At 41.0% G+C, this 14,120-nt stretch overlaps 1 protein-coding gene across 2 annotated transcripts in view; it reads left to right on the forward strand.

The window, feature by feature from the left end:
• The window catches only part of DNAJC21 (DnaJ heat shock protein family (Hsp40) member C21), a 16,297-nt gene continuing 2,177 nt past the window's right edge, over window positions 1-14,120 (forward strand). Inside the window, exons 1-11 of one of the 2 annotated variants that reach the window (XM_048931435.1) lie at window positions 1-200; window positions 458-551; window positions 2,688-2,808; window positions 4,165-4,287; window positions 8,514-8,818; window positions 10,165-10,319; window positions 10,624-10,711; window positions 10,969-11,127; window positions 11,726-11,765; window positions 13,444-13,634; window positions 13,984-14,059. In XM_048931435.1, coding sequence (XP_048787392.1) covers window positions 104-200; window positions 458-551; window positions 2,688-2,808; window positions 4,165-4,287; window positions 8,514-8,818; window positions 10,165-10,319; window positions 10,624-10,711; window positions 10,969-11,127; window positions 11,726-11,765; window positions 13,444-13,634; window positions 13,984-14,059 — 1,449 coding nt within the window. In that variant the 5' untranslated portion in view covers window positions 1-103. The remainder of the gene's footprint in view (window positions 201-457; window positions 552-2,687; window positions 2,809-4,164; window positions 4,288-8,513; window positions 8,819-10,164; window positions 10,320-10,623; window positions 10,712-10,968; window positions 11,128-11,725; window positions 11,766-13,443; window positions 13,635-13,983; window positions 14,060-14,120) is intronic. The other variant, XM_048931436.1, reaches the window with a different exon arrangement.

Consider the following 14,120-nt stretch of genomic DNA (forward strand, 5'->3'; position numbering starts at 1 on the left):
GCGGCTCCTCCCGGCCCGCGCTCCGTACGGCCTCGCGGCCGGCTCCCTGTGTTCCCGCCCGCTGCTCCGCTCTCGCTGCCGGCCGGCTCTCCTCCCCGCCGCCATGAGGTGCCACTACGAGGTGCTGGGCGTGCGGCGCGACGCGGCCGAGGAGGAGCTGAAGCGGGCCTACCGGCGGCTAGCGCTGCGCTGGCACCCGGGTACGGCGCTCCGCGGGCCCGGCCTGCTGCGGACCTGAAGGGGAGGCCGGGCCGGGCCGGGGAGAGGGCGGCCGGGCCGCGTGGGGAATGGAGAAGCTCGCGGGGGGATCGGGGCTCGTGTGAAGGCCCGCCCGGTCTGGGAGTAGTGGGCCGGGGCTGCGGTCCCGTGCCGTGTGGCGGCGGCACCTTTCCTGTTTGTGTGAAGGGTGCCGCTGTCGTGCTTTGAGTTGTTGACGATTAATTCATTTAATTCGCAGATAAAAACCTTGAGAACGCTGAGGAAGCTGCTGAACAGTTCAAGTTAATCCAGGCAGCGTACGATGTACTCAGTGACCCTCAGGAGAGAGCCTGGTGAGTAAATCCAGCCAGTGGGCTTGAAGATACTTTTGTGTGCCTGTGTTGCTTCTTGTATTTTGTTTGTTTTCTGTTGTCGTTTGGCTTTTTTCCCTTCCCTTGCTCTCACAGCGAGGACTTGGAGTTCTCTACTCCCTGGCTTGGAGGTCTGGGCTGTAGGTTGGCCCTAGCAGTGCTTTGCCCTGCATTAAGGATGGTTCCTTTCATGGAATCATTTGAGTTGGAAGACACCCCTGAAGGTGACCTAGTCTGGCTCCCCTGCATCGAACAAGATTACAGCTAAATCTGTGTGCCCAGAGCCTGGTCCAGCTGATCTTGAATGTCTCCAGGGATGGGGTATCTCGCTGCTTTCTGCAGGGTGGTGTGGGATGAGCGCTGAGGAGTTGCTGGGGCTGGCATTGCTTTCTGCCTCACAGGTGAGAGGTGTTGGTATCCACCTGCTCATCTGTGTATCACCACAGCCTCCTTTGCCTGTGTTCCTGTAATGGTCCTAGTTTGAAATATGCACAAACATCTCTTTGTAAGAGACTGAGTTTAAATGTTCTGCATAACTTGTTTTTCAAGTGGGCTGAAGCATCCAGCTTATGAAGCCAGGAGCACCTCCACTAAATTTGTCCTTCTATAAAGGAAAGTAGTTTTTTACTTCTAATATGATAGTTGGTGCTTGTTTTTCTTTTCCTTTTTTTTTTTTTTTTTTTTTTTGTTCCATTTTCATTAGTATTGGGTATTTTGGATAACGTCCTACCTGCTTATGAAAGCTCATTGTAGCAGCTTGCTTAAATGTGTTTTGGGAAGTTGCTGTTACAGATATGACAGTAAGTAAAATGGAGGTCTGGAGGTAGTGTTTATTGACTCAGCCCTTTTTCTGTCTGAAGACTTGAGTATGAAATGCAGATTCCAGAAAGTGAGGTGCATTGAGGCTTAGCCCAGCAGCAGCACCATGCAGCCCTTCACTCACTCCCCCTAGTGGGATAGGGGAGAGAATTGGGAAAACAAAGATAAAAACTGTGGGTTGAGGTAAAGACAGCTTAATAACTTAGAAAAGGAAGGAATAAAAAGATGATAGAAGAATATACAGAACCAGTGATGCTCTACCAACTGCCAACCTCTAGCTGACTAATGCCCAGTCAGTCCCCTAGTAAGGCAGCCTCTGGACCAAACCCACATCCTGTTTGGTTGTTCAGCATGAACGTGATGTGGTATGGAATGTTCCTGTGGCTGTTTGGGTCAGCTGTCCTCATTCTGTCCTTCCTAAGTTCTTTGTGCATCCCTAGCCCCTCACTGGCAGGGCAGTTTGAGGATCTGAAATATCCTTGGTTCTGTACAGCACTGCTCAGCAACAGCTAAAGCACTGTAGTGTTACTGACATTGTTTTTCTCCCAAAGCCAAAGCACAGCATCGTAGCAGATACTATGAAGAAAATCAGCTCTATCCCTGCTGAAACCCTGAACAGCTATACTTTGAATAGAATAGTTCAGTTGAAAGAGACCTTTGCAGATCACCAGGTCCAAGTGCCTTATCACCAGGCTAACTAAAAGTTAAAGCATGTTACTGAGGGCATTACCCATGTACCTCCTGAACTCTGATGGGCATGGGGCATCAACTGTCTCACCAGCAAGTCTGTTTGAGAGCTTGACCATTCTCACAGGAGAGAAACTTTTTCTAGTGGCCTGCCTGACACTTCCTCAGCTGCAGCCTTATTTGTGATGGCGGTGTGATATTCCCAGTTTATTTCTGGAAAATTGAAGTTTCCCAGAAGGGTGAGATTTACTGATGCAGACATTTCTAATTGCCCATAGAACAACACATCCATGCCATCATCCTGGATGTCATGATGCAATAGTAGGCACTCACAACTATATCTGCTTTGCTGCCTGTCCCCTTAATCCTCACCCAGAGGCTCTTTATCATTCCATCTCTAATAGCTATGACTGCACATGGAATAGTTTCTCCCTTATATACAGCCCAGCACCTCTATCTTGCTAACCCTGCCTGTTGCTCCTAAACTGCTGATGACCCTCCTTCCCAGCACAGCAAATGTGGAGTGAAGCAGTACACGTGCTTTTACACGTTACTTGTGTTTTATTGTTATTGGAGAGTATTCATTTTCTTTACATTATTGGTTTTTGCCAGGTATGATAACCACAGGGAAGCTCTACTGAGGGGAGTGAATGGGGACTATCAAGATGATAGTTTGGATCTGCTGCGCTATTTCACTGTTAGTTGTTACTCTGGATATGGAGATGATGAAAAGGTAGGGAACTAGTTCATCTTTTTAAGAAATCAATTTAAATTTTTTGAAAAATGTTGTGGTTTAGCCCAGCAGGTGGCTGGGCAGCACACAGTTGTTTGCTCACATCCCTCTTCCCAGTGGGATGGGGGAGAGAATAATAAAAAAGCAAAGTAGAACTTGTGACTTGGGATAAAACTACCTACTAATTAAAAAAAGGAAAATAGTTGTGACTGGGTGGATAGGGAGATGTATATAATATCTATAAGGTGACGCACAAGCAGTAGCTTACCATCCCCCAGCCAATTCCCAGCTAGCCCCCCAAGCAGTGGAATTAGTGAGATGAACTGCCACCCCCTTCAAAACACCTTCCACTTGTGCCATATCATATGGAATTTCACTTTGGCCAGTTTAAGTCAGCTGTCCTAATTCTGTTCCTTCCCAGCTGCGTGGGCCCTTTCCTGCTACAGGCCTTGGCTTTGTACAACACTGCTTAGCAGGAACTGTAAACACTGTGTTATTAGCATTGTTCTCCTAGAACCAAACAGCATCATACCAGACACTCTGAAGAATACAATTCCATCCCAGCTGAAACTATGACAAATGCCAGCATTTGCTTAGCATTGGAAAGCTGTGCATGGTATTGTTGAGCACAGGTGATAGTAACAGTTTTTCACACAAATACAAATCCTGTGCTTGATGCCTGGACAAGCTTTAATTACTGTTTTTTGTCTGATAATTACTTACTTGTAATTCCTTACTGAACTGTGCAACTCCAAAATATGTCTGTATTATTTATGTCCATTAAGTAGCGAAGCATTCCAGTGCTTTGCAATAGCGAATATTTGGAAATGTCTTTCACAAGCTGGAGTGCTTTAAGCTGAGGAAAAATGATAGTGGTGCTTGAGGGAAATGAGCTTCCAAAAATTTAATTTTGTGTTGTATTTTAACATACTCATGATTTAAAAAGCTCCAGGCGATTAGGAGGACTTCTGCCAGAGAAAATCCCCATCCGTCCGTGTATTATTATGGTAGGAGTAAGTCAGCATCATCTTAACTTAAAAAGTAAAGATATAGTTGGGGTATGTCATAGTAAATTTTGTATTTGGAACTTCCTCAAGGTGTCGTAATGTGTAATCAGACTCTAGTCAACATTGTCTGCATGCTGTGTGTTTATTGTTTTACTTAGATTTGGGTATGGATTGTTTGAGGTGTGAGAAAGACTAGCGAGTGCTTACAAGACCTTTCCTTCATTTTGAATTGCTTTGCAGAGCTGCAGTTTTTTTCTGAATGTTCTGTAAAGAAACACTACTTACTGTAACTGAGCATTTGTACATTTATTATTGAACAAATAATGATTTACTTCTTTTAAAATTTCAGGGATTCTTTACAGTCTACCGACATGTTTTTGAGCAAATTGCAAAAGAGGAGATGGAATATATGACTCACGAAGATATTGAAGAATTCCCTACATTTGGGTATTCCCACAGTGATTATGACACGGTAAGAGCAAGTATAATGTTGAACTAAAAGTAGCATGGCTGTCATTACTTTGTCTCACACTGAAAGCACAGAAAAAGTTCTTGGGTGACTTCTGAGGCAAATACAAAACCACATTTCTACTGTCTTTTCTACTGTAGTAACAGTACCGTACAGGTGGAGCCTGCATTGTGATTCATAACATTTAGATGAATCAGAATCATTGTTTCCTGTTGGACTATATTAGCAGTCAGATTTTTATTGGTAAGCTGTCAAGCAAAATTTTGAAGGGCTAATCATCAGTTATGCCAGTGAAACTTAAGTGCAGTGTGTCTGATGCAAGGCCTGAAAAAAAAACAGAGCAACAAGCACTCTCAACAAGATGTAAACAGAATAGTTCACCAGTGTTTTAATGCAACATAGGTCACAGCAAAGGATATTAGAAATTATTTTTTTAAATAACACATATAGTATTGTGCTTCATTTATGGAAACAAAGACTCACTTACTACATAAATGCCTGTTGAAAAGGAGAGACATTGTAGTTGACCTGCCATGTGAGCTCCTGCTATGGCACTCCTGTCATCTACAGTTATTCTGTAGTAAGATTTAATTTTCAGAATAATGCATGTCTGCTTTTGGGATACAGGAAAAGACAAATGCTTAGAGGACACATAAATTCTGCCCATCTAGTTTACCAATTATTTTTTATAATAGCTTTTTTCCTGGTTATTAACTACACAGTAGCAAGACTTATAAGTATTCTGCCTAGCTTCCTGCTTCTCCCTTCATTTTTAGTAGTAGTATACTGTGTAACTGATTATTTATGAAATTTGAATTGATATATACCTCACAAATGAGAAATTTTGATGGTATGAACCTTGGCTGGAGTTAGAAACAATTAGTTAGTTTGACACTAAAGATGCTCAAATGGGTATTTTAATTTCAGGTAAAATTACACAATGGCTTAACAAGTCAGTATCTTTCCCAGGAAGCATATATTTAATGTGTCTATAATTGCTAAGATCCATCTGTTCACAACTTGAGCTTGGAACATCTTTTGGGAGCTTCCCATGTCAAGACTGTAGAATAGATATGGCTATAAACCAGAAACTACTTTTGACAATTAGTAGCTGCAAAATCAGCTGTAATTCTGGCACCATTATCATTAGACATCTGCCTTGTTCATGCAGTTGTGGAAGCAGAATACTCCTTTTTTTTTTTTTTTTTGATTTATGGGATTAAGTGATTCTTTGAATTATATCATGGAAAATAGCTTCATTTAACCAGGAAAGCCATTCTCTCTCTTACCTTATATTCAAAGATATGGTTGGAAGATAGCAGCGTTGTAGTACATCCACTTCCCTGTTTAGTAAAGGTACTGTGGGAGAAGGAAAAAGAGATTTAGAAAGGAACTACAGAAGCTAGATCAAGACTTCAGGGTCTGTGACATGAATGTTCTCTGATCCAGCCTTCTGAGTTAACTTGCAGGAGGTTTGGGAAGTGACTCAATCAGTGCCAGGCAGACAGGGAATATGTTCTTAAGTCCATGACTTAACAAGGCTTTACAAGACCAGTTGTAGAGCAGTTCTATGTAGAAACACAGTCAGCTGTGAGTATGTGTAGTAAGCAACGACCCGAGTGTCCAACGTGAGGTGCTTTACAGTGTCCAGGAGACTGGCAGGACAGGAGCTTATATTCAGGTGGCCACATCTCATAGCTCATAAAGCTGATGACAGGATCGATAGTGCACTCCTGTCATCAGCTGATGGCTCTGCATCCTGCTTACTCACTTTCTCTCATTTTGAAGCATAAATCTGAATAGTGTATCACTGCTTACATTGTTGGGCATATAAAGCTGGGTTCTAGTGGCAGCAGAGAAGAACTGCATAGCTAGTTATCTGCTAGAGGCCACAGCCTTGAGCCTTCACACATAGATGGGTCATTAGAAGTTAGTGTTGAGGAGTTAATAGTTGTACCTCTGTAAGGAGAAGAAGAAATATTAATAGGAGACCTGTTAAGCTGTTATGTTGAAGTCCAGAACTTTTTCTGTGAAGTATCCAGAAATACAAAAACAGCAGTGCATGCAGGGATGTAAAGGAGTGTGTGCAGGATGTAGTAAAAAGAAAGTTTAATGAGATGAGTAAATAAAAAAAAAAAAATGTTTCCCAAATATGCAAAAATGCAGAAGGTTAGGAGTTATTTGGAGAGGAACAAAATAATACAAAAGAAAATGATATGAACCAGAGTGGCTGGCACACCAGAAGTCTGTGCTGCCATTCAGCAGAACCTGGACAGAATACAGAGCTGTATGGAGGGGATCCTGGTGAGGTTCAGCAAGAGTAAGTATAGAGTCTTGCACCTGGGGAGGAATAACTGTGTATGCTAGTACAGGTTAGGGACTGGAAAAGAGTTTGGTGGAGAAAGACCTGGGTGTCCTGGTGGACAGCAGGTTGGCCATGAGCCAGCAGTGTGCCCTTGTGGCCCAGAAGGCTAATGGCCTCCTCAGGTGCATTGGAAAGAGCATGGACAGCAGATCAAGGGACATGATACAACCACTCTGCTCTGCTCTGGTGTCACGGAGTTGACTAGGTCAATCTATGCCTGTGACAGGGGGGCAGTAGGCCCCTACCCTTCCCTCCCCACCCCAGCCCCACAACATGGGAAGGAAAGAAGGGAGGAAAAGAACAGCAGCAACAATCTATGGAGGAAAACTTATTTTACTATGATACCAGAATGCAAGATAATATAATACAATTTAATTGAAATTGAGACTAATAAATCAGACAAGATGGGAGAGAGAGTTCCTGGGACCCAGTCAAACCCGAAAAGCTTGGAATGGCTAGGAAAGCACCCTCCAGCACCCACTGCAAGACAGCAAGAGAGCACCCCCCCACCCGGAAGGGTCAGATCCCGTGACTGCTGTAATGTACAGGGATAGGTACCTGGGATTGGGGCAATAACACTTTAATACCCCTTACACTACATGTTGTTTTGATTGGAATACTGAAACCCGAAAAACAAAACACATAAAACCATGACATCTGGTGAGGCCACATTTGGGGAACTGTGTCCACTTGGGGGCTCCCGTGTTCTAGAAAGACAGGGAAACTCTGGAGAGAGACCAGCAGAGAACCAGAAAGATGATTAAGGGCCTTATCTCCCTTCTGAGTAAAGGCTGAGAGACCTGGGGCTTTCAGCCTGGAGAAGAGAAAGCTGGGAAGGGATCTTATCAACACTTAGAAATATCTGAAGGTTGGATGTCAAGTGGATGAAGCCAGGCTCTTTTTGAAAGTGGCTAGCAACAGGACTGGAGGCAGCAGACAAGAACTGCAACACAGGAAGTTCCATCTGAAAATGAGAAAAAAATTATGGAGTTTGAGAGTGACAGAGCACTGGAGCAGGCTGCACAGAGAGGTTCTCTGTAGATATTAAAGACCCACGTGGATGCTTTCCTATGCAACTCTAGGGAACCTGCTTTAACGCCAGTTGGTCTACATGATCTGCAGTTGTCCCTTTCAACCCCTATGATTCTGTGAAAAGAAAGTCATTATGTCACTTCACTTTATCTGGTGTTTGCTCATGAGTAGTAAATAGAATAAGGAAAGATGGTTTACTGCTTCTTCTAATGTGAAAGCTAGAAGGTATCATTTTTACCTGCAGTTATGTAGTACAACAAAACAGGAGTAAGTGCATCTTCACACAAATGCTCATTAAACTGAAAGTCACAGCTTCGTGATATTGTATATGATACATTAAAAAAAAGAAAAGCATTAATGAAGGAGAAATTGACTGGAGTTATTAAATGTTCTCACTTTCTCTGGAAGCGGATAGAATACGATGGGAAGAAACACTGTCATGTGTTTGCTTTTTTTTTTTGGTTGGTTTTTGTGTACTGGTTGTTGGCTGCTGTTGGAAATGTATGGAGATATTCATTGTAATTTGATGGGGTGGCTGTTCACAGTATGTGCTTATTTACACAATGTCTCATTCCAATTGTGCTTTGAAAGGAAAAGTACAGCAAGGTTAAGTATCTGGCACTGTTGTTAGCACAATCCAATCCTATATGGGGATATGTTTTTAGAAATAGGCATTTGGAAGGCTGTTGATTTGAGAAGGTGTGAAATTTTCTGGGTAAAAATCTTTGCCTATAAGGAAGACACAGAAGTCCTAAGTTATTTGGTAAGTTTTTTTTCCATGTTCCCCCTAATAAAGTGACTCATTGAATTTTTAATTTTTTTATTTTAACAGATAGTCCACCCTTTCTATGCCTATTGGCAGAGTTTCTGTACTCAGAAAAACTTTGCTTGGAAAGAAGAATATGACACACGACAAGCATCGAACCGCTGGGAGAAACGAGCCATGGAAAAAGAGAACAAGAAAACCAGAGATAAGGCAAAAAGAGAGAGGAATGAACTAGTCCGTCAGCTAGTAGCCTTTATTCGTAAAAGGGACAGAAGAGTACAAGCTCACAGAAAACTTGTAGAAGAACAGAATGCAGAAAAGCTTAGGAAAGCAGAGGAAATTCGGAGGCAGCAAAAACTCAAACAAGCCAAGTATGTAAATATGGAAGGAAATGTTTATCTTAAACCTGGAGAAACTATCAATGTCTACCATGATATGATTATACTGGTAGCTGTACATGCTCTTTTAACAATTCTTGACCATTTTCTACATTAGTTTTGGTTTCAAGTCAAACCTTTTTATTTGTTCTTAAATGAAAAGAAAGATCCCAGAAAATCAGGGAATAACCTGTGCACTGCATTACTGGCTGTAATAGCACAGAAGCCAGCGTGTGAGGGAAGATCTAAGGAAAAAAGAATGTATGTTGGGGAGTGAAGCAGAACAGGAGTATGACAACCTGGACTTTTACCAGCTTCATTTGCCTTGGAACTTTATCTGCTAAAAAGAATGTATGAAAAACAAATGTAGTCTTGCTTTTCCTTTTAATTTGGTAGAGGGGGCCCTTTTAGTGGACTGAATGCACTTTTTAGGGCTTTTGCTTTTCATGAAATGTAAAGTAGATGAATGGGAGCCCGCCAGTCTGAGCAGAAGTTCTTCAAATTAGAAGTAATTTTTATCTGAAATAAGAGGAAATACTCAATTAACAAATACAATTAAGCTTAAATACTTAATTGTCTTGAAATTGCACTCTTGTAGCATTAAAATCATAATTAAAATTGTAAATAAATAATTAAAAATAAATTTAATGATAATAAGTATTAATAATTAAATAAAAATTAAAATAATTAAATTCATCAAAATCATAATAATTTGCATACATGTGAAATACATGTATTAGACGTAATGCTTGGGGTTGGTAGGTTTGTTTGTTTCCTGGGAGAAGAATGAAGCTTGAGGCATGTGTTCACTGACAAACTGGTTAATAATTCTGTACTCAGGACCCAGCTGTAGAAAATTCACTTGTACTGTGGTGCACTGACTGGTAGCTTGGATCACACTTGTTATTAGGAAAACTGGGTACACCTCTGTAACACAAAGCCAAGCAGTAATTTGCTAGTTATTTTTGCATTGCTGCACTGTTCATTGGTTTGGATCTTACAGCAGGTAAAAGCAGTTAAAGTACCTTTAAGGTTGAGCTGACTTTCTCTGTTGTGAGCTTGACATTTACCATGTGCTCGTACATTTCCTGCATGAAATTCAAGCAGGATCCGCTTACGTTAATATCTCCTTACTAGCAGTGTCAGTGTGACCACTGGCACCGTAAATTACCTGCTCAGATCTCCATGCCCTACAAACAGTTCTTTGCTCCATCATAATAAATTCAGAAATTTCCACCTGAAGTACCAGAGAAGACCAAGCTACCTTTTAAATAATACTGTTTCTGTAATTCCAATCTAATAAATGCCACATAGAAATTACTGTATTTTTCTACTTAAAGGCTTGCTGAACAGTATAAAGAGCAGAGTTGGATAACTATGTCAGATCTGGAGAAAGAATTGAAAGAGATGGAGGCACAGTATGAGAAGGAATTCGGAGATGGATCAGATGCTGAAGTTGAATTGGAAGGACAGGAGACAAAAGAAGGCATTGAAGGTATGCGGCGTGGGGGTGTGAGCTGTATGAATTGTTCAGTGTGAGTACTGGCTCACTGCACTTGGAGCCCCAGGTGCATGTGGTGAACGTCCCCTGTCTCCAACACTGGTGTGCCAGGTTAGAAGCTGGGTGTCTGATGTTTTCCATCGAACATGAGAAGATGTAAAGCCGTTAGTTAGTTAAGGCGTTAAATAGTGAAGGAGCTGAATGTCAATGCTGTGACTGTTTCCTGGGGCTTTTAATAGCAACTAACCTGAAGATTGCTCTTCTGACTTTGTGTCTTCGATCCCATTGATTTCTTCAGACAAACTGAATGATGTGGCTGAAGAAGCTGAATATGCTGATGATCTCTACTGCCCTGCTTGTGACAAAGTGTTGAAAACTGAGAAAGCGTAAGTGTGTCTGTATATAGCTGAAAACTTTTCAGCAGTGGTAGGGGAAGGCATTGCTTTTTTAAAGCAACTTTTTAACAAGCATTGTAAGAACTTTTTAGCTTCGCATAATAATGTCTTCTTTCCAGCTGAGACATTATCAGAGCAAAGTTTTCCATTCTTACTAGTGATAAATAATGGCCCTTTGTTAATTTATATGTGAGTGTAACAGTATTTACTCAAATATACCTGCAGTAACTATTCAATAATCTTCATAGCATGAAGAATCATGAAAAATCAAAGAAGCATCGGGAGATGGTGGCACTGTTACGACAGCAACTGGAAGAAGAGGAAGAGAAATTTCCTGCGTCTTCAGATGATGTGAATGGAATGCATACCAAAGAGGAGGAAGAAACAGGAGAGGTGCCCAAACAGAAGTACTTAAAATTATTTATTATTTTAAATTTTATTATGAGTTATGATTTATTAAATCTCTGAGCTCAGAGGGAGCTTCTGACTGGATTAGTTGTTGTATTGGAACTCACAGTTTTGTGCCAATTTAAAATATTTCTTTGTATTGGAGTTCCAATAAAATGCATACATTAATTTGTCCGGATTCATATGTAGGGTATTTTTCAAACAGAGAAGCTTGGTGCAGTTCCAGTGTATACCAGTTTAGTTATGCTACTCTTTGTCAGTTGGATGCTGGCATAGGTAGAAAATGAGTGTGCTTGAAAATGAATGGAACTTAATAAGTTACGTTGTACAACTTCCATTCTTTGAATGGACCAAGCGTAATATCAGCTGCCTTTTTAGTATCTTTAAGTTCAGTCTGAGCAGAATAAATGTTTTGTTAATGCAGTAAGTAGATGATGAGAAGTGTTGCTTTCATTTCAGATGAGAATTGTTTTCTAGTTGTGGCTGCTATCTCTCTCATGTTACAGTGTTAAGAAAAATATAATTTGATACCTTTCTAGAAATTGTATTAATGTTTTCTTTTTTAAAAAAGTCTATTTTACATTCTTACCTTTCCAGACTCTCCAAGAAGCAGAAGAAGAAACAGAAAACAATGATGGTAGGCAATCAGACATAATGAATTTCAAAGAACTTTATTTACAACATGATTTTGTTTTATATATTATCGTAATACATCTCACAGACCTGACTTGAGAAGCATCTGTACAAACAGAATAAATGTGGTGCATGTTCCAAAAAGCTTATGGGTTGAAATGTAAAGAAAGGAGATTGCATGGAGAGAGAGAGAATGCAAGGAATTGATCAGCAAGACCAGCGGTGGCTCTGATGTATTAGTGACTTAACTGTTTGGTGATGGTCTTCTGCTTTGATTGATAGACCGGGAAGAATGTACTGTTTGTAAAGTAACTTTATTAGCATCCTACTGAAACTAACAAACACCATTCACTCCACCTCTCACTTGCATTCCAGGCACCAGTAATGCCAATCTGGCACGTTCCAGGATCCCATCTGTGCATGACAGAACAGATCTGTGCTGACAGGAGCAGGCTGGGATTCAAGAATTGCATGTCTGTGTCAGCCTTGAGTGTCAGGAACACCACACAGGGCAGACTGCTCCCTCTGCCTTTCTCATGCATGATCCTTTCCTACTTGTACTTCTTTCCTATTCAGTATCACTCAATCATAGTCATGAAACCACTGAGCTACATACGCTAGATCCCGCATCTTGCATGTTTTCCAGGATGGCCTCAGGGTTTTTCCCCAGCCTAACCCTTCTAGTGTTATGTGTTCCCCTTCTCTGCCCTCTCCTCATCATCATCTCTTATCAAGAAACTTCTCCAAGGCTTTCAATCAGCTGAATTTTTCTTGCTTCTCTTTGTTGGTTTTGCATTATCCAAGTTGTATTGGCTTGCCCTTCTTGTTTCCATGCAGGCCATCAACATCTTATCCAACTCTGGCTTCTTCATTTCCTTTTCAGTTTCCCTGAAATTCTTTTTCATCTACTTTATAAATGTTCTGTGTAGGCACCTTGTCTCCCATCCTTCCGTTATGTGAAGTTAGGTTTTTTGCAGCCTGGAATGTGGGCTGCACACTCGCGTAACTGACCTGGAATTTTATTATGCAGAGATCCTAGAAGCATAACTTCTATCTGCTATCAGTCTTCACCAAGAGTTGAGAATTATTGTGATCTTTGGTTTTTTGCCTGGAGATAAAACTACCTGAGAAAACGTGGCTAAGCTATCTATGTCTGCAAGAGTTACTGTAGGAGATGTAGTCATATTAACACAGTGTTACGTTTATTCTACTTTTGGAAATTGAGCTTTGCCTCAGACATGCACAGATATTGAGCTCTTACTAAACAGTTGTTGACTCTGATTCTGATACATGGAAAAGATAGCCAGAAGATAGGGAGGGAAGATACAGTGTGTTTTGCTTCAGTCGTTTCAGTTATTTTGGCTTAAGTGTCCTAATACAGATGTCTGGCACAGAAACCAGTCAAAATGTTAGTCAAAGTTAAAAACAAAGCCGTTATGATGTGATGTGACATAGAGCCTTGTGTTCAAGCTCTTTGTGTAATTAAAAACACAGCTGGTCTCATCTTTCAGAAGAGAGGAGTGAAGATTTTGCTTGTTGGAATCCCACTGAAAATACAGCATAAAATTCAGAGGCTTCATGGTTTTGTGTGTTCTCCCCACACACTCATGTTTTAAGGTAAATGATGATAAGCATAGTCACTAATGAGCATCAAGTAACTTTTATTTCTTCTATTTGGACAGACTTACGAGGACTCTTTGGATAAAAGTGCTGATGAGGAAACAATTGAGAAAAAGGAATTGCCCTGTGTGGAGAAAGACAGTGGCCCAGCTGAGCAGTCTGTAAATGATAACCAAAGATGTGCTGTGACAGAGGAAGCAAGTGCTACAGAAGATAATAGCCAAGTGAATGAAGCACAGAGTGAAGTGAAAAGGTGTGCTGACCATGTCATTTTATGTCATGTTTGATACTGTAACAAGCAGATCTTTCTCACCTGTGAATTTAGGGCTACTCCACTAAATCAGAGTTACATAAATACAGTACTGAACAAAGAGTGTTAGGATTTAGTTTGGAAATGTTATTAGACTGCGTATCAGCACTGCATCATTCTCAAGTAGCTGATTCATCCTTTAGCAGAATCTTGAGATTTCACGTAAGCCGCATGGCTTTCTATTTTGCTGGAACCACTTAGGTTGTGTGAAGAAAGAACAGTGACTTGAATGCAATCACTCTTTAATTTGAATATTCTTGTGCACTAATCTTGGTTTCTCTTTGTCTGTCAGCAGCAGTAAGCCTAAGGGTAAAAAAGCCAAGGATGCAAAAAAGTCTGCTAAGGGATCTTCAGAACACCAAACAATGGTATGTCAAATTACTTACACTGTTTAAAAAAACAGGGTCATGTCATTACAAACAAAAAAAA

This window comes from Lagopus muta, chromosome Z (genome assembly GCF_023343835.1).
Source record: "Lagopus muta isolate bLagMut1 chromosome Z, bLagMut1 primary, whole genome shotgun sequence".
NCBI lineage: Eukaryota > Metazoa > Chordata > Aves > Galliformes > Phasianidae > Lagopus > Lagopus muta.